Source organism: Carettochelys insculpta, chromosome 4, assembly GCF_033958435.1.
Source record: "Carettochelys insculpta isolate YL-2023 chromosome 4, ASM3395843v1, whole genome shotgun sequence".
Taxonomy (NCBI): domain Eukaryota; kingdom Metazoa; phylum Chordata; order Testudines; family Carettochelyidae; genus Carettochelys; species Carettochelys insculpta.
In genome coordinates, this window is record NC_134140.1 from 22,573,113 (window position 1) to 22,599,832 (window position 26,720).

The 26,720-nt window shown below is 41.6% G+C and overlaps 1 protein-coding gene across 8 annotated transcripts in view; it reads left to right on the forward strand.

The window, feature by feature from the left end:
* The window catches only part of ABLIM2 (actin binding LIM protein family member 2), a 229,230-nt gene that overhangs the window by 72,718 nt on the left and 129,792 nt on the right, over window positions 1–26,720 (forward strand). For all 8 annotated transcript variants that reach the window (XM_074992431.1, XM_074992430.1, XM_074992429.1 and 5 more), the window contains 2 exons: window positions 9,877–10,060; window positions 23,850–23,965. In XM_074992431.1, coding sequence (XP_074848532.1) covers window positions 9,877–10,060; window positions 23,850–23,965 — 300 coding nt within the window. The remainder of the gene's footprint in view (window positions 1–9,876; window positions 10,061–23,849; window positions 23,966–26,720) is intronic.

Consider the following 26,720-nt stretch of genomic DNA (forward strand, 5'->3'; position numbering starts at 1 on the left):
GCCCATGATCATCTTGGCTCATAGTCATTCATAGATCCATCCTCCATGAGTTATTTAATCTTCTTTTGGCCAGTCTTTTTAGTCTGTCCCCCTACAGAAGCTCTTCTATAACACTAATCACTTTGGTGCCCTTCTCTGTACCTTTTCCAGTTCTGATATATCTTTTTGAGATGGGGCGACCAAAATTGCATTGAGAATTCAAGGTGAGAACATACTGTGGAGTTACATACTGGGATTATGATATTTTCTGTCTTATTGTTTACTCTTTAACTAATGCTTCGTAAATAGTCTCCGAGGGGTAGCCATGTTAGTCTGTTGTTTCTGTCTCTCTCTCTCTCTCTCTCTCACACACACACACACACACACACACACACACACACACACACACACACACACACACACCAAAAAACAAGCAGTCCTGTGGCACACTGAAGACTAGCAATTTTATTTATAAGCTTTTTTGGGTAAAACTATCTCAAGTAACTTTAGTAACAAAGAGTAAGCAGTGCTAGTCTATACACAATCAAAACAAAAAGCAGTCAAGTAGCGCTTTAAAGACTAGGAAAATAGTTTATTAGGTGAGCTTTCATGGGACAGACCCACGAAAGAAGTCTGAAGAAGTGGGTCTGTCCCACGAAAGCTCACCTAGTAAACTATTTTGCTAGTCTTTAAAGTGCTACTTGACTGCTTCAAGTAACTATGTATCTAATGCACATTTTGCAACCATGCTGTTTTCTTCTTTTCCCAGATCATTTATGAATTTGTAGAACAGCTCTGATCCCAGTACAGATCCTAGGGGATCTTTCTCCACTTGTGAAAACTGATTGTTTGTTCCTAGCCTTTGTTTTCTGTCTTTTAACAATGTTACTGATCCATAAGACCCTTCCCTCTTATCCGAGGATTCCTTACTTTGCCTAAGAACCTTTCAAGAGGGACCTTGTAAAAAAGCATTCTGAAAATCCAAGCCCTCTATATCCACTGAATGATGTTTGTCCATACGTGTGTTGATCCCCTCAATATTAATAAATTGAAACAAAAAAGCAGCAAAGTAGCACTTTAAATACTAACAAAGTAATTATTTTGTTTGTCTTTAAAGTGCTACTTTACTGCTTTTTTGTTTTGATGGTATGTAGACTAGCACGACTTTCTCTCTGTTATTAATAAATTGGTGAGGCATGAACTCTCTTTTAAAAAAAAAAAAAAAAAAGTTGTGATCACTCTTTCCCAACATACTATGTTCATCCATGTGTCTGATCGTTCTATTCCTTACTATACTTTGAAACAATTTGTTTTATACTAAACTTAGGTTTACCAGCCTGTAATTGCCAGGATCATGTCAGTAGCCTTTTTAGATAATCAGTGTCAGACAAAAAAGTTCCTAACTGTCAGGGTGATCAAACACTTGAACGAATTGCCGAGAGAGGTGGTAGAATCTCCATCACTGGAGCTATTTAAGAAGAGGTTAGATAGATGGCTTTCAGGTATGGTCTAGAAAATGCTTGGTCCTGCTATGAGGGTAGGGGGCTGGACTCGATGGCCTCTCGAGGTCCCTTCTAGTCCTACTCTTCTATGATTCTATGATCTGGAAAAAGGCTGATTTAATGGGTAAATTGCATCCTGCAGTTCTTCAATTTCATATCTGAATGTCTTGAGAACTCTTTGATGAATACAGTCAGGTCCTGTTGGCATATCATTGTTTATTTTATAAGTAAATAGATGAAAAATATTGCTGTGTTTTGATCAGTGTTCCCAATGGTTAACTTCTTAAAAAAATGCATTAAGATTTTGACCAGGTTTCCTTTTTGAGGCATTTTATCTGAACTTAAAACATCCTGAGGTAGTATGGAAGTGTTACTAGATTTGGTGCTAAAGTACTGTGTGTAAGTAGCTCACAAATGACAAAAGACCAGAATTAATGTTTCCATTCATTAGGCAGTAAAGAATCTGCATGTGGCGGATAATATATTCATTAGAGAATCCTCTAGTCATGAAATCATTTTAAATTGTTTTGCTAAGTTTATCATGTTCTCTGATCAATCTCTGCCATTGTTTGGGGCAATAAATACATTCTGAAACTTCTCAGATATCTTGCTCAAATAGCAGTGCTCAAATATCACTTGTTCCAATATCACCATTCTAACTGGTACTTTGTTAAATGGCATACACTTCACCTAGATTCTTCTGGATTGAATTTTAAGAACAATCATGAATTTGTGAGATTAAGAAAATGCAGTGAGGAGGATGTGGCATGCATTATAATTACAGGTGAGAAAAGAATATCTGACTGAAAGCGGAATCCAAGCATTTTGTTCTTTTAAAATCCCAAGTGGATTGGTTTCATCTTAATGGCTAAGGTTACACTAGTGAATTTTGTAGACAAAACTGGGGTTTTGTAGACCAAACTCGTGGACCATGTGCACACAAAATGCATTTTGTCAACAGAAACTGTCGAAAAAAATGGGTAGAGGCTCCGGGGGCCCTTTTGTCAACAGTGTGGGTCAAAAGATCAATCCACTTTTATGTGTAGACATGATCTGTCAAAAAAAAGTTTTGTTGGAACATCTCTTTTGACAGTAACTTCTGTAGACAGATTGCTGTAATGTAACTGTAGCCAAAAGGTAAAGTGCCTTGGTTTGGTAGGGCTTTTTTAATTTATTTATTTATTTTTTAATTTCCTTCATTTTATTGTTTGATGGGCATCAACAAGTGTGTAGTCAAATTACATGTACTTAATGTAATAGTCTAAACTTCTTTCTAAACATTTCATAAAATGAGAAGCGTACACATACAATAATATGACTAAGAGGACCATGAGAGGTTATCAAGTCCAGCCATCTGCATTTATGGCAGGACAAAACCATCTAGATCATCCGTGACAGATGTTTATCTAAACCTGCTCTTAAATATCTCCCAATGATGGAGATTCCATAACCTTTCTAGGCAATTTTATTGCAATGCTTAACCACCCTGAGAGGAAGATTTTCCTAGTGTCCAACCTAAACTTCCCATGCTGCAATTTAAGCCCATTGTTTCTTGTCCTATCCTCAGAAATTTAAGGTCAATATTTTTTCTCCCTCTTCCTTGTACATGATTTTAGGTTCTTGATAGCTGTTATCATTTCCTTCTGTCTTCTCTTTTCCAAATTAAACAGATCCAGTGGCCTTGTGTCACTGGAGTTTTTTTCAGTCTTCCCTCACAGGTCGTGTTTTCTAGACCTTTCATCATTGTGTTGCTCTTCTCAGTTTCTCCACATCTTTCCAGAAATTTGGTGCTCTGAGATTCAGGCCCTCATTTTGGCGCCCCTGTACACAGTGTTCCATAAGGATAAGGTCCAACTCTGCCCTCACCCAGCTTTCTTCATACTGGCCAGGATATTTTACTTCCTATTTTCTATCCTAAACCTCACAGCTCCTTGCGGAGCAGCCAACTGCACTGTTTCAGTGTGAGGTGGGTGCTTGCCTTCTGTATTCAACAGACCAAGTCTTTCTTCAAGACCTTGCAGTTCTTTGTGGCTGTTGCTGATTATATGAAGGGGCTTCCAGTTTTGTCACAGTGCAACTGTTCCTGGACCACATCCTATATATGAATGTTCTGTGACTTTGCCAAGGTTACCCCACCACCTGATAATGGAGCACTCCATGTGAGCTCAAGCCTCTTCAACTGCCTTCCTGGCTCGTGCCTCTCCAGGAAATCTGTCGAGCTGGATATGGACCTCTGTACATACTTCTACATCACACTACATTATTGTGCAGCAGTTTAGATGAGATGCAGCCTTTAGGGCCACTGTCCTTGAGTCAGCCATGCTTTGACTCTAACCCATCTTCCTGCGTTTGACTTGTGAATCACCTAACTAGAATAGAGGAGCAAGTATTCCAAGAAGAAAAATGGTTACTCACCATTGTAACTGCTGGTCTTTGAGGTGTGTTTATCATATCTATTAAAACCCACCCTCATTCCCCACTGTTGGAGAAGCCAGCAAGGAAGAACTGAGGAGCAGTTGCGTTAGCAGGACTATAGATAAATTTAGATAAATGATCTTGTGGACTTTAGTCTAGTCACATAGTGGTAAAGTTAAGTGACCATGGAATAAAGGAATTTTCTACAAGGATGATGAAAAACCTAATTACATGCTTCACCTTCCTTCCACACATGGCTATACTGCCAGTTTAGACACTACTTGATACCTTCAGACAATTTTAAAATGTCCAGAACAGCATTTCCTAATCTCGCCTGTAAATCTGTATTTGATTCATGCTAATATATATGTGCTAACATATTTTTGAACAATAGCTCATTGGTAACTAGTTTTCCTCTTTTTCTCATATATATATGTATGTATGAGAAAAAGAGGAAATCTAGTTACCAGTGAGCTATTACTCAAAAAATATGTTCAGAAGGCATATATAGTTCTGTATAATAAGAAGTTAGAATGAGGTTTTATTCTTAACCTTAAATGAGATAACATGCTTAATGTACACAATCAATATACTGTAAATAATTGACTTAAAAATTAAGTTGCTCTGGATAGCTATCCTGTTTAATATTACATGCACACAACACAGTGAACTTTAAGAGCATCAACACCTATACTTTCGTTCTGTGGGCTGTGGATGACTGGTACATTGCCTGACACATTTACTCTTCCATCCCTGTTATATCTTGAATTTCAGTCTAGTTTGGTCCTGAATGCTGTTTACTATGCACTGCAGGGACTGCTCCCAAATCAGTTCTTCCAGAAGTAGCATCAGAGTACTTGACAACAAAGATCCTGCCATGACTTGGGATAAGTGACTCCATGGCTGTGTCTACACGTGCACGCTACTTCGAAGTAGCGGCACTAACTTCGAAATAGCACCCGTCGCGGCTACACGCGTCGGGCACTATTTCGAAGTTAACTTCGACGTTAGGCAGCGAGACGTCGAAGTCGCTAACCTCATGAGGGGATCGGAATAGCGCCCTACTTCGACGTTCAACGTCGAAGTAGGGACCGTGTAGACGATCCGCGTCCCGCAACGTCGAAATTGTGGGGTCCTCCATGGCAGCCATCAGCTGGGGGGTTGAGAGACGCTGTCTCTCCAGCCCGTGCGGGGCTCTATGGTCACCGTGGGCAGCAGCCTTTAACCCAGGGCTTCTGGCTGCTGCTGCTGCAGTGGGGGATTCATGCTGCATGCACAGGGTCTGCAACTCGTTGTCGGCTCTGTGGATCTTGTGCTGTTTAGTGCAACTGTGTCTGGGAGGGGCCCTTTAAGGGAGTGGCTGGCTGTTGAGTCCGCCCTGTGATCCTGTCTGCAGCTGTGCCTGGCACCCTTATTTCGATGTGTGCTACTGTGGCGTGTAGACGTTCCCTCGCAGCGCCTATTTCGATGTGGTGCTGCGCAACGTCGATGTTGAACATCGACGTTGCCAGCTCTGGAGGACGTGTAGACGTTATTCATCGAAATAGCCTATTTCGATGTCGCCACATCGAAATAGGCTACTTCGATGTAGGCTTCACGTGTAGACGTAGCCCATAGGTGCTAGAACTAGAATAGGAGGAGACTGGCAGCACCCCTCTCTTAAAGTGGTTTCCATTATATACAGGGATTCCATTTTGATTCAACAGCTCTCAGTGCCCCATGGTGACTCCTAGCATAAGCACAAGTTTGAACAGTTACCCTGTCTCTCAGCCAAAGCCACACTCTTTTTAAGGTTCAGAGTAGTTTGGAGGAGAAACCTGTCTCCCTATAATTAGAAATAGAGAGCTCTTGATCTCTCCTTCCTGTCCTCCCTTGTAGTTTAAGAACATAAGAATGGCCATACTGGGTCAGACCAAAGGTCCATCAAGCCCAGCATCCCATCTGCCGACGGTGGCCAATGCCAGGTGCCCCAGAGAAGGAGAACAGAAGACAATGATCAAGTGATTTATCTCCTGCCATCCATCTCCTGCCCTTGTTATGAAGGCTAGGGCACCATACTTTATCCCTGGCTAATAGCCATTTATGGACCTGACCTGCAAAAATTTATCAAGCTCTTTTTTAAACCCTAATAGAGTCCTGGCCTTCACAGCCTCCTCCGGCAAGGAGTTCCACAGGTTGACCGTGCGCTGTGTGAAGAAAAATTTCCTTTTATTAGTTTTGAACCTACTACCCATCAATTTCATTTGGTGTCCCCTAGTTCTTGTATTATGGGAAAAGGTAAATAATTTTTCTATACTCACTTTCTCCACACCATTCATGATTTTATATACCTCTATCATATCGCCCCTCAATCGCCTTTTTTCCAAACTGAAAAGTCCCAGTCTCTCTAGCCTCTCCCCATATGGGACCCTTTCCAAGCCCCTAATCATCTTAGTCGCCCTTTTCTGAACCTTTTCTAATGCCAATATATCTTTTTTGAGGTGAGGAGACCACATCTGCACGCAGTACTCGAGATGTGGGCGTACCATAGTTTTATATAGGGGAAGTATGATATCTTTTGTCTTATTATCGATCCCTTTTTTAATAATTCCTAACATCCTGTTTGCCTTACTAACTGCCGCTGCACACTGCGTGGATGTCTTCAGAGAACTATCCACTATAACTCCAAGATCCCTTTCCTGATCTGTCGTAGCTAAATTTGACCCCATCATGTAGTACGTGTAATTTGGGTTATTTTTTCCAACATGCATTACCTTACACTTACCCACATTAAATTTCATTTGCCATTTTGCTGCCCAATCACTCAGTTTGCTGAGATCTTTTTGTAGTTCTTCACAATCCCTTTTGCTTTTGACTGTCCTGAACAACTTGGTGTCATCTGCAAACTTTGCCACCTCACTGCTTACCTCATTTTCTAGATCATTGATGAACAAGTTGAACAGGATCGGTCCCAGGACTGAGCCCTGGGGAACACCACTAGTTACCCCCCTCCATTGTGAAAATTTACCATTTATTCCAACCCTTTGTTTTCTGTCTTTTAACCAATTCCCGATCCATGAAAGGACCTTTCCTCCTATCCCATGACCACCTAATTTACATAAAAGCCTTTGGTGTGGGACCGTGTCAAAGGCTTTCTGGAAATCCAGGTATATTATGTCCACTGGGTGCCCCTTGTCCGCATGTTTATTAACCCCTTCAAAGAATTCTAATAGATTAGACAGACACGACTTCCCTCTGCAGAAACCATGCTGACTTTTGCCCAACAATTCGTGCTCTTCTATGTGCCTTGCAATTTTACTCTTTACTAGTGTTTCTACTAATTTGCCTGGTACTGATGTTAAACTTATCGGTCTATAATTGCCAGGATCTCCTCTAGAGCCTTTTTTAAATATTGGTGTTATATTGGCCGTCTTCCAGTCATTTGGTACCAAAGTGGATTTAAAGGATAGGTTACAAACCACTGTTAATAACTCCGCAATTTCACATTTGAGTTCTTTCAGAACCCTTGGGTGAATGCCGTCTGGTCCTGGAGACTTGTTACTATTCAGCTTATCAATTAATTCCAAAACCTCCTCTAATGTCACTTCAATCTGAGTGAGTTCCTCAGATTTGTTGCCTAAAAAGGCTGGCTCAGATTTAGGAACCTCTGTAACATCTTCAGCCGTGAAGACTGAAGCAAAGAAATCATTTAATCGCTCCGCAATGGCACTGTCTTCCTTGATCGCTCCTTTTATATCTTTATCATCCAAGGGCCCCACTGCTTTTTTAGCAGGCTTCCTGCTTCTAATGTATTTAAAAAATATTTTACTATTGTTTTTTGAATTTTTGGCTAGCTGTTCCTCAAACTCTTTTTTGGCTTTTCTTACTACATTATGACAGTTAATTTGGGAGTGTTTATGTTCCTTTCTATTTTCCTCACTAGGATTTGACTTCCACTTTTTAAAAGCTGCCCTTTTCTCTCTCACTGCCTTTTTAACATGGCTGTTTAGCCATGGTGGTTCTTTGTTAGGTCTCTTACTGTGTTTTTTTATTTGGGGTATACATTTAAGTTGGGCCTCTAGTATGGTGTCTTTAAACAGTTTCCATGCAGCTTCCAGGGATTTTAGTTTAATTACTCTACCTTTTAGTTTCTGTTTAACTAGCTTCCTCATTTTAGTGTAATTCCCCTTTTTGAAATTAAATGCCAGAGTGTTTGACCGCTGCGGTGTTCTTCCCAACACAGGAATATTAAAAGTTATTATATTGTGGTCACTATTTCCAAGCGGTCCAGTAACAGTTACCTCTTGGACCAGATCCTGCGTTCCAGTCAAGACTAGATCGAGAATCAACTCTCCCCTTGTGGGTTCCTGTACTAGCTGCTCCAAGAAGCAGTCATTTAAGGCATCAAGAAATTTAATCTCTGAATCCCGTCCTGAGGTGACATGCACCCAATCAATATGGGGATAATTGAAATCTCCTCCTATTATTACTGTGTTTTTTATTTTGATAGCCTCTCTAATCTCCCTCATCATTTCAGCATCACTATCACTGTCCTGGTTAGGTGGTCGGTAATATATTCCTAATGCCATATTCATATTAGAGGAATGAATTGTTATCCATAATGATTCTATGGAACATTTTGAGTCCTTTAGGATTTTTACTTCATTTGATTCTATATTATCCTTCACATATAGTACCACTCCGCCACCCGCACGACCTGTTCTGTCTTTCCGATATAATTTATATCCCGGTATGATAGTGTCCCACTGATTTTCCTCATTCCACCATGTTTCTGAGATGCCTATTATGTCCTATTATGTTTCAAAACATAATTCCAGATTCAACATGTTTTATACGAACTGGAGGGAGATCCTGAGGTTTGTATGCTCCCTTTGTTAGCAAGGTCATTCTTTGGGCCTTGCTATGGAGAATCTCAGTTTATTGTGCTTTTCAAATGTCCTCCTTGGCTCCTTTTCCCATGTAGTCAAATCCTAGGAAGTCTAAACTGATTGCTAGAGTTGTAAAGAACCAGTGGTTGAGCTCTGCTTCTGCTGCAGGCAGCTTGGGGAGGGTTGGCCTAAAGATCCGTCCGCCCACATTTTGTGTGGTACACGTGCACATTTTGTATGTCATGTGTCTAGGTTACCTTGAGAATGTTGTCCCAAAAAATCATCTTGCTCACTCTCCACAATGTCTTTACTTCATTCCTGAGCACTGGAACATAGGAATTGCTGTACTACAGCAGGCTGATAACCTGTCAAGGTTGCCCTTCTGTCTCAGTCATTTGCCTCACAGAAGCCCTGTGAATGGGCAGTTATGGAATAAATTTCTGATCCCTGAAAATTACTGACTGGTTTTCATTTTGAAGAATGAGGGTTAAAAATAAACCCCTCTTTTTTTAAAACCTTTTTGAATGTAATGGCAGATGTTGCCTAATGGTGGTTTGGGTGTACCTCCTGCTAACATCCCAAGGTAGCTCCTTGTCTGGGAGTTCGTCTCTCTCTGCACTCAGGCCATGTCTGCACTACGAAATTATATTGACCTAATTTACATCAGCATTCAGCCACTGCAGTCATTAAAGTGTGTGTGCACACTTGTGCTGGAGGTGGGTATGCTCACCAGGAGCACTTAGATCAGGTGTCAGTGGGGGGCACTGAGGGATGCCTCATGAAAGCAACATAAACCACACAGTGATTCAGCGCCGCTTGGGGAGGTGTAGAGGGATGCTTATGTCATCAGGAGTGAAATTTCAGCAAAGATACTTCCACAGATAGATTGACACAAGGCCGTTTATGTTGTTCTAATCCTGCGTTGTAGACCAGACTTCAGGCTCTTTACTGTGATGTTTATTTTTCTGTTTGGAATAAAACAACCTTATTATGTGTATTACAGATGAAGACCATAGGGGTAGCAATCTTCTGACTCATGACTTGTGCAGTGGAGCATCAAATGAATGAATCTTTGTCATTCCCCTAAATCTTTGTCATTTCTCTCTATCTAGCTTGTGGATGTGACCTGGCTCAAGGAGGATTTTTTGTGAGACAGGGAGAGTACATCTGTACTTTGGACTATCAAAGACTCTACGGCACACGGTGCATCAGCTGTGATGAATTCATTGAGGGGGAAGTGGTTTCAGCACTGGGGAAGACCTACCATCCGGCCTGCTTTGTGTGTGCTATTTGCAGGTATGTTTTTCAAATATTTTTTGTCACTTAATATATATTTTAAAAGAAACAAAAGGTAGGAAACCACAGGGAGGCTTAAAAGCAAAGCATCTTTCATAGGCTGTGAAATGCATTTTGTTTCAGTATTCTGCCATCATTTGCATTTATGGGGGTTGAGACTGAACTAGGTCAGCCTTTCAATGCAATCCACTAGTGCTACTTAATAATTACTTAATTCATTATGCCAGCCAAACTTTCAGAAGTGTTCACTAATTTCATGGGCCATAAATGGTGTGTCCAACCCTGGGGTGTGTTATTCCCAGTTTGCTGCGGTGCTGAGGATCTGCAGGTGCTGTGGTAATTGCAGTCAGATCTATTTTCCCCCATATTCCTCTAAGTTAAAAAAGGAAATTAAATATACATAGTGAAGTCCTGATCCTGCACACATTTACACATGTGAGGGACTTTAAAAATGTGGGGTGACATTTACTGGTGCACAGAGGTCTAGCACAGGTCTGTGTACTACTGTAGTCTCCAAAGCAGATGTTCAGCTGAACTGAAGTCCTGAAAGGCCTGGTGCTGACCCTCTTCGCAGGAGTGAGTTTCAGCTGTGAGTTCAATGGGGCTATTCACATGCATGTATTTGCAGGATTGGGACCTAACGCTGCAACTGAAGTTGTTCAGGACTCTGTCTGTGTGCGCGCACTAGAGAAAACTGATACTGAACTATAGCTTGATTCTCTTTTATGCACATAACTAGATGCCTGTGCAGGTTGCACCTCTGAAAACTGGCACTCACTGGTTTGGCAGCATCCAGGGCTCCTGGGCCAGGAGCCTAAGGACAGGAGGGGCAGCAGCGTTGGCTGACCAGCTGGGACAAGACTCCCTTGGCAGCAGGTTGAGGCCAGAGTCCCCTGCCTGCTCTGTGGCAGCATGAGCTGCGGCCACACCAGGGTTCCTGGCTGCCCTGCTGCAAAATGGGGCTGGGGCCAGGATTCCCCAGGGCCGTGGCTGGGGATTTCATGGCTGCCTTGCAGTGATGTGGTGTTGGGGCTCCCTGGCTGCCCCACAGTGGCACAGGGCTGTGGCTGCGATTCCTCGGCAGAACTGGGCTGGGTCAGGTCAGACTGAGTCCAGGATTTTCCAGCTGCCCTGCAGCTGCATGGGGTTGGGCCTGAGCCAGACTAAGCTTGGGATTTCCTAGCTACCCCATGGCTGCAATGGGCAGTGGCCAAGATTCCCCATTGGGGTGGGGCTGGACCTGGACCCTGATTCCCTGGCTGCACCCCCAGCAGTGCGGGGCCTGGGGCCAGAGTCCTGCGACAGCCCCAGAGAGCATGGGGCTACCTAGGTGGCAGAAGCCATTGTCCAGCTGCACCACACAACAGCTGGGCAAGCAGCCTAGCAGGTGGGTCGGGGGTAGAACTAGGCACAATGCCTGCCTATATAGCAGGCAGCAAATTTGGGGGCTTGTGGCTGTGGACCTCCCATGGCCAGGCAAATCCTCTTGTTTGGGACCCTTTAAGTCCCAACTATGCTGAACCAGGAAAGTGCAACCCATATATCAATGGTTTAAGGCCTTAGTGGGAAGTACAATTCAGAGTAAATGGAAATGCAGTATTACTCTTTATGATGAATTACGAATAATTTAAAAACAGACACAGCCTTATATTGAAACCAGAACAAAAACAATCATATAAATCCAGATATAGCTGGAAGGACCAATTATGAGGAAGTCACTTTTAAAACCCTCATTCCCATTCAATCTTATCCGTTATATCTTTTCTTTTTTATCTCTAAGCATGTTCTCTTAGAAGGAAACAATTAGTAAGAACATAAAAATGGCCATACTAGGTCAGACTGAAGGTCCGTGTAACTCAGCATCCCAACTTCCAATAGTGGCCATTGTGAGGTGCCCCAGAGGTTATGAATAGAACAGGAAGTCATCAAATAATCCATTTCCTGTCACTCCTTCACAGCTTCTGGCAAACAGAGGCTATGGACACTATGCATGCACATCCTGGCTAATAGCCATGATGGAGGCATCCTACATGAATTTATTTATTTATTTATTTTTAACCCTGTTATAGTCTTGTCCTTCATAGCATCCTCTGGCAAAGAGTTGCATGGGTTGATTGTATGTTGTGTGTGGAAAAAAATACTTCCCTTTGTTTCTTTTATACCTGCTGCCTGTTAATTTCATTTAGGCTACGTCTACACGTGCAGCCAACATCGAAATAGTCTATTTCGATGAATAACGTCTACACGTCCTCCAGGGCCGGCAACGTCGATGTTCAACTTCGACGTTGCTCAGCCCAACATCGAAATAGGCGCAGCGAGGGAACGTCTACACGTCAAAGTAGCACACATCGAAATAGGGATGCCAGGCACAGCTGCAGACAGGGTCACAGGGTGGACTCAACAGCCAGCCGCTCCCTTAAAGGGCCCCTCCCAGACACAGTTGCACTAAACAACACAAGATACACAGAGCTGACAACTGGTTGCAGACCCTGTGCCTGCAGCATAGATCCCCAGCTGCCGCAGAAGCAGCCAGAAGCCCTGGGCTAAGGGCTGCTGCCCACGGTGACCATAGAGCCCCGCAGGGGCTGGAGAGAGAGCATCTCTCAACCCCCCAGCTGATGGACGCCATGGAGGACCCAGCAATTTCGACGTTGCGGGACGCGGATCGTCTACACGGTCCCTACTTCGACGTTCAACGTCGAAGTAGGGCGCTATTCCTATCTCCTCATGAAGTTAGCGACTTCGACGTCTCGCCGCCTAACGTCGAAGTTAACTTCGAAATAGCACCCGACGCGTGTAGACGCGACGGGCGCTATTTCGAAGTTGGTGCCGCTACTTCGAAGTAGCGTGCATGTGTAGACGCAGCTTTAGTGAACCATAGTTCCTGTGTTATGAGAGACTAGTTTCCTTCCCTATTTACTTTCTCCATAGCAGTCATGATCTCAGTCATATCCCTCCTTAGTCATCTTATTTCCATCTGAAAAGTCCCAGTCTTATTAATCTCTCCTTATTCAAAAACTGTTCTATACACGTAATGGTTGTTGCCCTTTTGGGACCTTTTTCCAATTCCAATATATCTTTTTGAGATGGGAGGACCACATCTGCACACAGTATTCAAGATGTGGGTCTACCATGAATTTATATAAGGTCAATTTGATATTTGCTGTCTCTTTCTCCATCCCTGTCTTTATTCATTTTGTTCACTTTTTGACTGCTGCTGCATAGTGAGTGAATGTTTTCAGAGAATTGTCCACAACAACTCCAAAATATCTTTCTTTAGTGGTAACAGCTCATATAGACCCAGTCATTTTATATCTATAGTTGGGATTGTGTGTCCAATATGCATTACTTTGCATTTATCAATATTATATTTCATTTGCCATTTTATTGCCAGTCATAGGCTACGTCTACACTAGCAAAAAACTTCGAAATGGCCATGAAGTGCTGAAATACATTTCTAAGTTTTTGGCTAGTATAGACACAGCCATACAGTTTTGAGAGATCCTTTTGTAGCTCTTCACAGTCTGCCAGGGACTTAACTATCTTGAGTAGTTGTGTATCATCTACAAATTTTGCCACCTTATCATTTACCCCCTTTTCCAGATCATTTATGAATATGTTGAATAGGACTGATCCCATTACTGACCCTTCTGGGACACCCTTAGATAGTTACCTCTCTCAATTCTGAAAAATGACCATTTATTCCTGTCCTTTGTTCCCTATCTTTTAGCCAGTTACAAATCCATGAGAAGAGCTTCACTCTTACCTCAAGACAGTTCACTTTGCTTCAGAGCTTTTGGTCAGGTGTCTTGTCAAAAGCTTTCTGAAAACTTAAATACTTTGTATCCACTGGATTTCCCTTGTCCACATGCTTGTTGATCCCCTCAGAATTCTAGCTGATTGGTAAGGCATGATTTCCCCTTACAGAAAAACATATTGACTCTTCCCCAAGAAATTATGTTCGTCTATATAGCTTTCAATTATGTTCTTTACTATAGTTTCATCCAGTTTTCCCGGTATTGAAGTTGGCTTTACTGGCCTGTAATCACTGGGCTCACCTTTCGAGCCCTTTTTAAAAATTGACATAACATTGGCTGTATTCCAGTCCTTTGGCGCAGAAGCTGATTTAAATGACAGTGACTAGTTTGCAATTTCACATTTGAGTTCCTTCAGAATTCTTGGGTGAATATGATCTGGTCCTGGTGACATTACATAAGTCCCTCTGTGTGTCCATGCAGCTTTCCCTTAAGTCCTGCACAGGGGCTCAGGGGTCCAATGGTGAGAGATTTCTCCCCAAACCCTGAAGCTGCCAGGGATGACAGAGAAGAGCCCCATCCTGAGGGCCCCAGCACTGAGCTGACATGGTTGGTGGAGAGGAGTCCCTCCCTGCTGGCCCCAGCACCAGCCTGCTGTTGCTGGGGGAATGAGGCCCTTCCTTGCCCACCCAGGTAAGCCCAAGCACCAACTCCCTGTTCCACCTTGAGCCCCTCCCAGCCCAAAACATCTTCTTGCACCCTAAAGCCCTCATCACTCGTTCCACCCCAAAGCCCATATGCCCAGCACTGAGCCTGTACCCCCCCTGTACACCAACCACCAGCCCAGATTCAGCACCCCCTTTTGCACTCCAGTCCACAGCACTAAGCCTCTCCCCAAACTTGGAACCCTCCTCCTGCACCTGAAACCTCTGCGTTCCCAGCCAAGAACCCTTGTATTTCAACCCTCTGTCACAGACCTGAGCCCCTCAGCCCCACCCCCATCCTAGAGCCCTCACACTCCTGCACCTCATCCCTCTGCCAGGCCAGAGCGCCTCCACCTTCTAACACGGAACCTCTTGGCCCCACTCCCGCTATATGAATTCATGTCACACATCATCTCCACATTGGTGCACATAAGAAAATTCATTCTGCTCAGGGGTAAGAAAAATTAGAGGGCACACTGCTTATTTCTTTTCTCAATTTATTCCAAACCCCCCCACTAATAACACTTCAGTCTGGGACAGTTCTTCCAATTTGTCACCTAAAAGGAATGGCTGAGGTTTTGGAATCTCTCTCATATCCTCATCCATGAAGACTAATGCAAAGAATTTATTTAGTTTCACCACAATGGCCTTATCATCCTTGAGTGCTCCTTTAGCTTATCAATCATCTAGTGGCCTGCTGATTGTTGAGCAGGCTTCCTACTTCTGCTGTACTAATTTTTTGCTATTACTTTGTGTCTTTGGCTAGCTGTTCATCTTTTTTTTTTGCCTTCCTAATGATCATTTTACTCTTCATTTGCCTGAGTTTAGGCTTCTTTCTATTTTCCTCACTAGAATTTAACTTCCATTTTTTAAAGGATGTCTTTTTGCCTCTCCTGTATTTCTGTTTAATTGTCCCTGGTCATGTAACTGGAAGCATCTCAGAGAATGCCACCATGGACGTCCTGGACTTCAGTCTTTTGTAGCAGCCTGAATTTGGCCCCCAGGATCTTTCTCCTGTCCTTCCCCATGTGACTGGCACTTCCGTGTACCATGAGCATTGTCTCCTCCCCAGCACAACATGTAAGTATCAGCATTCTATGATATAAATCACAAGTTCAAAGGTGGATGGAGGAGCTCAATACACACACAACTGCCCAGAGCCTGCTCAGTATAGCTTGTACATAGTGGCTCAGTTTAGAAACAGATCTGCTAGGTATCAAATTTCTGGTGCCATTTCTTCTTAACATCAGTGTTATCTAGATCCAGAGTCATTCACTTAAAAAAAGAAAATAATCCTTGATATTTTCTCATTGAGTGTGATTGACTCCTCAGTTCGGATTTCATTAGGTTTTATAATTGAAATCTAAATTATTTACAGACTCCACATAGCCCTTTATTGTGGTCTGCAATGTGGATGTTTATCATTCCAGCTAAAACAATTCAGTGAAAGTTCAGAATAAGCTTCTACAATAGTTGAACTACTTAACTCCTAGCTCCCTAACAAAGCAAGCTCAACCTCAGCCCAGAAAACCATAAATATGATCTGCTACAAAGATTGCTATTAAATGCGGGCACACAAAAGCTGAATTGCTCCTTAAAACTTTAGATCCCAATATGATAGTACTTCACTCAACCTCCCTGTCAGTGTTCCCTCTATTTTTTCCATCCACAGACAGCATAAATTTTATTTGCACCAAGGCATGTCTGGATGTGCACCATCATTAGAAATACATAGTGTGGGCTGGGGGCACTCAGCTGGCTGGCATTTGAATCTCTCCTGCTTGGCTGCCAAGGTGTTCAATTTACAGGGAACACTGCCCTGCTCAGTTTGTTATGGTGAACACCGTATTTCAAGTCCAAAGGAGTCATGGCAAAACATTTATTCTGCTGAGCCTCCCAACTGCAGCTGTCTCAACAACAGTGCCAGCTTGCTACAGCCTCTTTCTCTAGGAAGCCACTTCAACTCATATTGCCTACATCCACCTCAAGAGCCTTCCATTTTGCAAGCAGGAATCAATTAACCTTCCCCACCAGAGTTTGTTCTAACATGTACTTACTGTATGAGTCAACAGAGGAACTCTGTCCTCCTCTTACATTAGAAACACTGGGCCAGCTCCGTAATTGGTTCAGATCAACATAGCTCCACATGGATGAGTCTTTGTAGACCAGGCATATTTTGCACTTGCTGAACGAAAGGGCATTTTTATGCAAACACTATGAGATGTTCTTCATCAATATTTGATTTTGTATTGAGGCCAGTAAAAGTAAGGTGAAGTAGGCAGTACATACAGTATATTCAAGAAAAGATGGAGTTTGGTGTTAAAGAAAACGCTAAAAATAGATCCATTTTTCAGAAGTCAAGCAAGTTGATTCAGGGATAGGATTTAAAAGTCATCTTTTAATAGTGACAATAGTGACACTTGCAACCATGCTTTCTTAGCTTCAGAAAAGATGAGGCTATAATAGCAAAGGGAAGATAGTGAAAATGTGTTTTTTTTCCCCCATGCACTAAAAGTACTGACAAAACCAAAGCATATGCAATAAAATAGAACAAAGAAAACCAAAAAGCAGCAGCCAAAAAATTGATCAGGTACTATTTCTGGCTAAGTTGATAAGGCTGCTATTAGAGTATCTTGGCACTGGATGTCCCAGAGCCGGGGCTGGATTATTTTTTGCTCCCCACTTTTGTGTTGATAGCGCTCAGCTTCTCTATAAAGCAGGCACAGCAACAAGCCACATACTTCATAAAGATCCAGCTGGGATTAGTGTGTAACTACTGGTGCTGGTGCTTCAATAAGTGGAAAAAAAAGAAATAATAAATATATGTGCGAAAATGAACATGAAATCGTGCAGTAGGGACAATTTGCTGGGCCCCTAGGAAAGGTGTGTTTGGGGTGGCTCTGCACTCCCAGAAGGGATGGGTCCTCGGGCAAAAGAGGTAGAGATGGGAGAGCCAGCCCCGAGCACTGCAGTAGCAGTAGTAGGTGGTGCCCTAAGCCCTATGGAACTGCCAGGCCTCCAGGCAATTTTCCCCTTTGCCCCTCCCATCAGTGAGATTGGGTGTGGGCATGCTAGAGCTAAGAGGATAGTAGATTTGCATCCTCCCAGGCCAGGATTTTTTACTTCAGCATCAACATCAATAACCGTGGGCTCAGCGCCCGTTGGTCTTACTTGGTCCTGCTAAAATACAGGAGTCTGATATTGATGACTTCTCAAGGACCCCTACATTTCTTTGATTCTGTGAAATACAGTGTAATGGAATTTGTCTTGCTTCATTGTTCTCTTCTATTGTGCTCTGACCACCTAATTCTTAATTACACAAATGCAAGTTCTAAATTGTGTAGTTGTTATGACTGCAAAAAGTGATGGCTTATGCCATTGCTCTCACAGCACTATCTATAGCCTGGTCCAACTTTTCCCAGATGTTGCCTGCATCTAGGAATGAATGGAAGAGCAACAGAATAAAGTCAAACATTTGCAGAGGAACTGATTCCCAATGCTATCTGAGCAGCTTTATTTTCTATATATCTGCTGTGGTAGATATGTCTGGCTCTTACCACTAGCTCTCAAAGCACTTTACAGTCTTGGAAGGTATTTATCCTCTCAACTGCCCATCCATATGTTAGGAAGTACTGTTATCTCCATTTTGCAGAGGGGGAACTGAGGCTCAAGGAGGCTAAGAGAATTTTTCAAGGTGTCACAGGAGGTCTTGTGTGGGATTAGGAAACTGAACCCAGGCCCCTAAGCGAGTGCCCTAACCACCATCTCTTCCTTCCTCCCACTAGAAGGGGCTATGGCCCATAGAAGCTCTCAGAGATGTCTCCCGTTAGGGGAGTGGGTGGGGTCTCAAGATGGAGTGTGAGACAGAGTGATGAGAGGACCCCAGGAACTTATGTTTGGGGAGGGGACCCCAAAGACATATCTCCACCTCTGCCCTAGAAAAGAAAGACAAAAACACTTCCTGCAATAATCTGTGTTCTTTCTGGAAAGACTGTATGTGTGTAATCGCACTTCCTCCCCACAATATTAATAACTAGAGACCTGTAAGGCAGTTCTTTCTATGAAACATTAACTGCGGAGAGAAAAGAAGCAGCGAATGTGTCCTTACTTGGAGAATAAACCATGGTGGGGAGAGACAGATGGCTCATAGGGCTTTGAATTCTGAGGCTTCTCACCTCATCATAGGATTAGGAAACCTCTCTGTAGATAACAACAGAAATGGAACAAAGCCTCTGTGGAAATGAACAGAATTAATGTTAGGGAGGATCAAATGTGCAGACGCTCCTTAGCCATTGCTTTTAGTGCCATCACAAATGGAAAGAAAAAAAAGAAGTTTCCTTTGCACATTAAGTGTAGAATGCCCTCTCTGAATTAATTTGTTACACCAATGCTACCTTCTCCACCTTCTCATTTCTCCTCAAGACCCACTTCTGCTACCTATATGAAATTAACCAATTCAACATGAGTAGTCAGAGGGGCAGTAGGACGTACAAAATCAGGCAACAGTGCATCCTGTAGAATGGAATCACTTGTGTTTGTTGTTGGAAAATGAGTGAACCAACCTGCAGCAGGGTAGTTGGTATGGGCTTTATTTCTAATCTCCTGTTTCTAGCAGAAGCCAGATTTTTGGTTTTTTGGTTTTGTTTTTTTTTCTGGGACCCAGAACCCATGGAAGTTTTGAGGTTAAAACTGAAGGTATCAGTTTGAACAGTACAGAAACTTCTAGGGCCGGAGCATAAAAAGTTCTCATCATGTCTAAATCGCACTGAATTGTAAAAGTGCTTAGCTCCAGTTTAGGAAACTCCCACTGGCTGAACACTTCTATAACTCTGGCATCTTAATTCAGGGGTCTGCAATGGAAGCTGTTGGATGCTGAACCCTCCTCAAGCATTCAGGCCTTGGTTTTGTATAGTCATTGCCCATATTTCTTAAAAAATAAAGATCTTTCTGGAGTTCATGAAGCAAAGAACTTGTGTATCTGGCATGTGTAGTGAAACACCCACATATTACTAAGCTTCCTTACAAACTACTTACATGGTACAGATTAAGAACAGTGTTTCTGCTAATGTTTTCTATCCATGTGTGGAATAATTCTGGATGATAAGCAGATGTAAAGAAGGGTGATTGGCTGCATTGTTCACATTAATCAAAGAGGGAGAAGAATGAGGGCAGGTTTGGTTTAATTGAATGATGTTGTTATGATGGTATATTTATAATAATAAGTAAGATTTTAAGTCTATTCCCACTAAAATATATATTTATTAAATAAAGTTTACTTGAATATCTCTTCTTTGGGATTAAATTGATTAACACCACCATTGCTTAAATGTGGCTTGCTTTGAAGCTAAAATAGTTTGAATATATTTTGGTTATTGACGTGGTCAAATGGAGCAACACTGATAGTCAACAAGACTATTTAGACCCGTAAAGAAATCTGCAGTTAATGTGAAACCTAACAAATTTTTATGTAGCTCAGAACACTGACAAATGTTAGCTAACATACAACTTATGTTCATACAGAGCAAAATTGTGTGGTAAACTCAACAGACAGCTCCGTAATATAATTTTCTAATAGCTGATTGTTCAACCCAAATATTTTAATAGTGTTGGTTTTAAAAGAAACTTGTGTTGTTCCAGTTTGTAAATGAATTGCAAATTTTGTGAGCATTCATGGCTGCCATACCCAGATGTGCCCTCAGTCCAAAAATGTGCCTACCTGTCCCCCAGCTGTGATGGCTAAATATCCACAGAGGCGTTTAGCAAGCAATCTTTGCCTCATTCATCCCTGGTATTCAATGCCCTGTGCCAAATTCTGTCCTGCCTAGCATCTTATGCAACAGCTTTCTTGTTTGTTTGGTTGTACAAGCTATAAAACAACCCCCTGGATTTGACCTCTGGAGTCTTACTTAGTATATGTCTCCATGAGAAAATCAGTTTGTGTTGAAGGGGACGTAGAATAATCTATTATGGTTGTTTGAAACAAACTCATTAGGAAAATAATAGTGATAATATATACGGTAATAAAATACACTTTTGGTCATCTTGGAGAGTTGTACTGAACAAATCAAGAATCGTTGTCCTTAAAAATACTTCTAACTCCTTGTCCCTCCATGAAATCACACTGAATGCATAAGTGAGGTTAGCTAATTGAATATTGTTGCTAAAGGAATTTTGATAGATAAGAATTTGTGTAGAACTGGTGTATCTGCATATCTGCACTGGTGTATAACTTACAGTCTGTACATATTCTGAACTTTAGGCAAAAGGGCTCAAAACTGAAACCTCGTTAATTGAACTTTACCTCTTGCCCATGACCTATCTTCCTTGCAAGCCTGTAAATCCATTTACCTAGTTGCAAGTGAAAAAGAAAAAATAGTCTGGTATTAGAGGAATACTGTTAGAGGTAGTAAATATTGAATTTGGGTCCCAATTTAGCAAGGTATGTAAGCAAATACCCAAGTATAAGCAAGTGAGTTTAGTCCCTTGTAAGGCAAGATTGTTACTGAATCAGGACCTTGCTGCTTACATTTTACCCTTTATATACATTTAAAAACTCCTTTTTTTTGGTCTTCTTCCTACTTTGAAACAATTTTAAAGTTGTTTTTTTTTTAAATTAATGGAAAGAAAATGTCCTTCCTTATTTTTATCAAAGTCCTGAAGATCTCCATTGTTTCCTGCTTTTCAACACCACCCTTGCAGTCCTGTTGCTTGTCCAGCATCCTTTGTATCTGAAGAAATTAGTGAAACTTCTTTTGGTGATAATCGTCACCCCTCTCTAAAGGAAGACTGCTGTCATTAGTTACTACAATTTAAAAATTTTAGTTACTAAACTAAATATTTACTAAATTAGAATATACATGGAGAGTTGGTGGGAGTTTTTCAAATGAGTTTACTTGTTATAAATGCCTACACTGCCTCCAAGAGAGCAAGTGGTGCTAATGCTGCTCAGAGGGACCTATCATTTTACTGATAGACCCCAGCAGAAAGTTCAGTTGGATGATAAAGCTTTGTGGTGCAAAATCATGATCACTTTGAATCAGTAGCAGAACTCCCAGTGGGGCCATGATTTTGTGCACAAAATGCAGCTGTTCATATGAATGCAAGAATAGGATAGCAGATTTTTAGCATAATAGGGCTATAAATCAAGTTTGGATGCCTTCCTAAACATTATGCATTTTCTCAGCTTGAAGTTAATGATGCAGAAAATGCGGGACGATATTCTTTGGTCTTGATTTTACAGGAAATTTAATCGGATGATCAACATGTGGACTTCTGTCCTTAATATCTATTTTATTAAAATAATCAAGTTATTTATATATTGGATTGTCCATTTACAATGGTAATGCAGCTCAGTGTTTGAACTAAACTAATGTCCATCTTTTACAATTAAGGAAGCTCCTGTTTTGTTCTTAGTCATTCCTTTTGCATTATATGTAAAACATGTGGTTAGTGATTTGTCTTCCTATTAGACACACTGTGTACAATATTTGCTTATTATTTCATATTGTTATTGCAGCAGCTCCTTGGACCCTCAGTTAAGATCTTAGTCCCATTGTGCTATGCATACTACACAGACACAGGAGTCATTCTCTGCTCCCCCTGCTCCTACTCCCACTCCAGGAACATTTTTTGTATTACTCTGGGAGCAAAAGAATCTGTCTTCTGTACTTAGTAGCAGGGAGTTTTTATAAAGCTATTATACAGAAAAAATCTCATATGAGAGCCTTTCGTATTGGGCTTGTCTACACTTGCTCCTGACTGCGAAGGGGGCATGTTAATCAAAGTGATGGAAGATTGAAGTTCTGTGGTGAATATGCAGCACTTCATTAGGCTAATTCTCCCTTGCAGCAACTTCGAAGTGTCAAACTTCCAAAGTGCCTGCGCTACTTCGAAGTGCCTTTACTCCCCAAAATTTGAGGAATAAAGGCACTTTGAAGTAGCGCGGGCACTTCAAAGTGCCCATGGCTACATGCATGCCAGCACTTCAAAGTTTGACACTTCAAAATTGCTTCAGGGGAGAATTATCCCAAGGAAGTGCTGCATATTCAGTGCAGCGCTTCATTAGTAATCTCCCATCACCCTGATTGACATGCCCCCTTTGAAGTTGGGGACATGTGTAGACCCAGCCATTACATTTCATAATTTCTAAAAAAATGGGGTGTTAAATAAAATACAGAATTTTCTTAATATTGGAGTGACTTACACACCTCAGATGGAAAGCACCACTTAACACCCACGTAAGTCATATTCTAATGTTTTATTTGGGATTTAGTGGTACATAGGCATTGTATGAGGTGAATTCACCCTGATAGAAATGTGTTATAAACCCTCTCCTTCCTTCTTTGTGATATAAATTGGTATGCCCAGCTGATCCTTCCCAAATCAACTGCTCTAGTTCCTGTGCACAAGGCGTATTTAACAAGGGTAGCCTTATGGTTGTGAGGATGTTAATAGATGGAAGCATTTAATTAAATGTAAGGAGAGATCTAGTTTAACAGAAAGAAAGAACAACTTTGTGTGGCTGCATCTGGGTCTTAATTGGGGTCTATTTCCTCCCAGGGGTATTTGCAAGCATTTGATTTCTGAATGAATGCACTCTGTGGAGAACTTCAGCATGATCACAGCTGGTCAGGGATTACATTTTTAAAAAAAAAACCAGTAGCTCTCTTGCAACATTTTAATAGCCTGTTACAGTCTCTGTAAAAGCAATTACACTTGTCTATATCCATTAAAAACAAATGTTTCTAGCTCCTCCTCTGTTCCAAGACTGATTGTTATCAGTCATCAGTCACCATTTTTACAGGGAACTATGCCTGGACTTTTGAGTATTTTTGCCTATCTTTTAACAAGTTTTCCATGAGTAGCTTTAACTTACGCGTAATTGAGATTGCCTTTAATATTTTAGCCTCCTGGTGAATGATGATTGGAGGCACAAATCAGAAGTATAGTAACAAAGAGGAAGCTGCGCTAGTCTATACACTATCAAAGCAAAAAGCAGTCAAGTAGCACTTTAAAGACTAGCAAAATGGTTTATTAGGTGAGCTTTTGTGGGACAGACCCAAGAAGTGGGTCTGTCCCACGAAAGCTCACCTAATAAACCATTTTGCTAGTCTTTAAAGTGCTACTTGACTGCTTTTTGTTTAAATCAGAAGTATGTGTGAGAATGAAAAGTATTGGATGTATAAATGAAAAGGCTTAAGTAACAGATAAACAGCTCCCCTTTTCCTCCCCCCATAAAAGTGACCAGTTTCTTTATGGAGTGTAATGTCTGGTTTCAGTAAGGAAAGAAGGATTTTCCGGATTGTCATGGTTTCCTCTCTCCTGCTGCAGGCTGCCTTTTCCTGCTGGGGACCGGGTGACTTTCAATGGGAAAGAGTGTGTCTGTCAGAAGTGTTCACTGTCCCCTGCTGGCAGTAATAGCACTTTCCCCGTCCAGGCCCTGCGAAGTAAGTAGGTCTTTTTTAAAAATTCTGTTTGTGAATGAAGCCTTGTGGCTGTGTGGGATTCCATTAAGGTACAGTCTGTCAGATGTTACAAGTAGGAACCTGCCCTGGAATGCAGCTATAAAAGCAAAGGGGATACCATTGTAGTGGTGGATACCTAGGGGAATCCTTGCATCCTTTCCCAGTTCACTGGAAGGCCTCTTCTGGTTGTTACCGATGTTCTTTATTTGGTCCTCTTTTGGAATCTTTGTTATGTTGCTGAAATTGACTTAGAGGAAAGAGAATTGAACGGAACTGGAGTTCACCGTGATGGGCCCCAACATACACTGGCTGACACCATTGTAAACCTGCAGTGCATCTAGCCCACCATTTCTACATACAGTAAACTCTTTCATATCCAGCAGCCCCGGGACTGGGCGAGTGACGGATATTCAAATATTCTGGATAATAGAGAGCTGTACCTAATAATGCACAACACTAAAGAAAAACAGGATTAGATATTAAGAAACAAAAATGTGTGCAGAGTACTTTATTTACCAACAATAGTAGGATTGTACACTGTAAACTTATAGGCTATATCTACACTAGAAGCATCAGTCTACAGAAGTTACTGTCAGAAGAGATGTTCCTCCAAAACTTATGTCGACAGATCGCGTCTACATGTAAAAGTGGATCGATCTTTTGATCTGCTCTGTCAACAAAAGGCCAGCTTTTTTGTCGACAGTTTCTGTCAACAAAACACATTTTGTGCATAGACACGCCGTGAGTTTTGGCTACAGAACTCTCTAGTATAAGACGTACTTATACTGTATTTGCTGTATTTATTTGTGTATACTTTCACTATACTGTACTTTTGGAAGACATAACTAAAATTTACTTACAGTTAAAATACCGGTTATTTGAGCATTCCAGATGATAGAATGCTGGATATGAAAGAGTTTACTGTACATCCTGATCCAGTTTTTCATTAAAGATAGTTGGAAGACAGACATTGACTTGCGTGGGAGTTGGTTCAGGCCCTCAGTGGCTGGCAGAACCAAGTTTATTTAATTAGCTATAAATAGTTCATAGTGACTGAATCCCCCATTCTGTGCATGTCATTGAGAAAGTGTCTGAGGGCTGACCCTTACACAGTACTGACTGCACTGTCAGGTGGAGGTCAAAACACTCCTTGGCTGTAAGGATTTGCATGAGAAATAATGTCTTTTTGTTGCTGTCTGGATTTACCTTTTTACTTTTCGAACAAACTGGTTAGTAGTTGGCAGCGTGCCTGCCTGCAGAAGGGGGTCCCTATAGCCATTTGTGAGACATCATACAGCTCTCAATGAATTGGATGTCTTAAGTGCAGCAGGTCAGCTAGCAGGCCAGGGTATTCCTAGCTGTTTAATTTTTAACCCTTGCTTATATCACTTGCTTGTGCAATAGTGATTTTTGCCAGTTCCTGCCTCACTGAATGTTTATCTGATTTTGCCCCCAGTCGGTATTTCTGTATTGTTTTAAAAGGCATAGCCCACCAAGGCATATTCTCTTCTAATATTCAAGTCTTTCCAATGGAGTTGCCTTTATATTTTGATTTTTCTCAATGATTTTAACCAGGGCTGACCATCTGGGTACTATGTATGTGACATGCATATGTGATTGCATTAAAATACTCCTGTTTTCACATCTTTTCATTTCCATTTCCTTTATACCATATATTTTTATGCAAAGACTAAGGGAGATAATATCTCCAAAATTTGGTATTTTATATGCCTATTTCAAGTTTGCCTCAAAACCATATTTTAATAGGAAACCTACTGTAGGTACACCAGTGGGTGATGGATGCCATAGTCAATTGGAGAGTGCCAAGTGAGCCACCTTGCTTGCCTTGCTCTAAGGCCAGGCCTGTGCATAGCTTACTATGGTTTTTGTTCTGAGCTCAGTTTCATTTGTCGTAAATACTGCTGAATTTTACTGAGCAGTGGCATCAGCTGATCACAGTGTGTTGGGCAACTCTTACCAAGAATGCTCTGACTCTCAGCAAACCTTCATGGCAATATATTCTTGGCCAGGTTCTCTGCTGGCAGAAATCAGCGCAGCACCATTGATTTCCATAGAGTTTTCTGCTTTTGGAAATACAGTGGGAGGGATGTCCTCCATTATTCTGAGTACTTTCCTAAAACCCTTTGTGAACCATGGTGATTTCTTCCTGATTTAAATAAAATCTACCTAGGCTGTGTAAAGTCAAATTTACTCCTGTTATCCTGTTCAGTTTTTCTGGTAATGTAAATAATAACAGAACATAAACTTCAGCCAAAGCTTACTCCCCTGGTCTGACTCTTCTGAGAGTTTTCTGCAGTGTCTGCCTATTTTTGCTTCTAGTTCTCTCTGACCAGAGAGTAATCTTCCTTTTCCACATCTTGATGCCATATCTTTCTCACTAAGCCACCAGAATTTGCTTAGAACATTTGGTATGTGTCTAACTCTTGCTGAAGGGGTTGATTGACAGAAGAACGCTATGTCTTCTGGGGATCATAAATCCTGCCACTCTTCTCTTTATTAATTCACTTAGAATTCACGTTTTACTTCCTGTTTCATCAAAATAGCATGTCATTTTCCACTGACAAAGCACACCCTCTAAAATGAGTGATCCCATTTCCAGGAAGAAAACTTTGCTTTTAAAAACAAGAGTGTTGTTTCCTTGGCTAAATCATCCAACATGCTAGTATTAAATATCTAAATATAGGTCTGAGCCAGCTCCCATTAAAGTCAGTGGGAG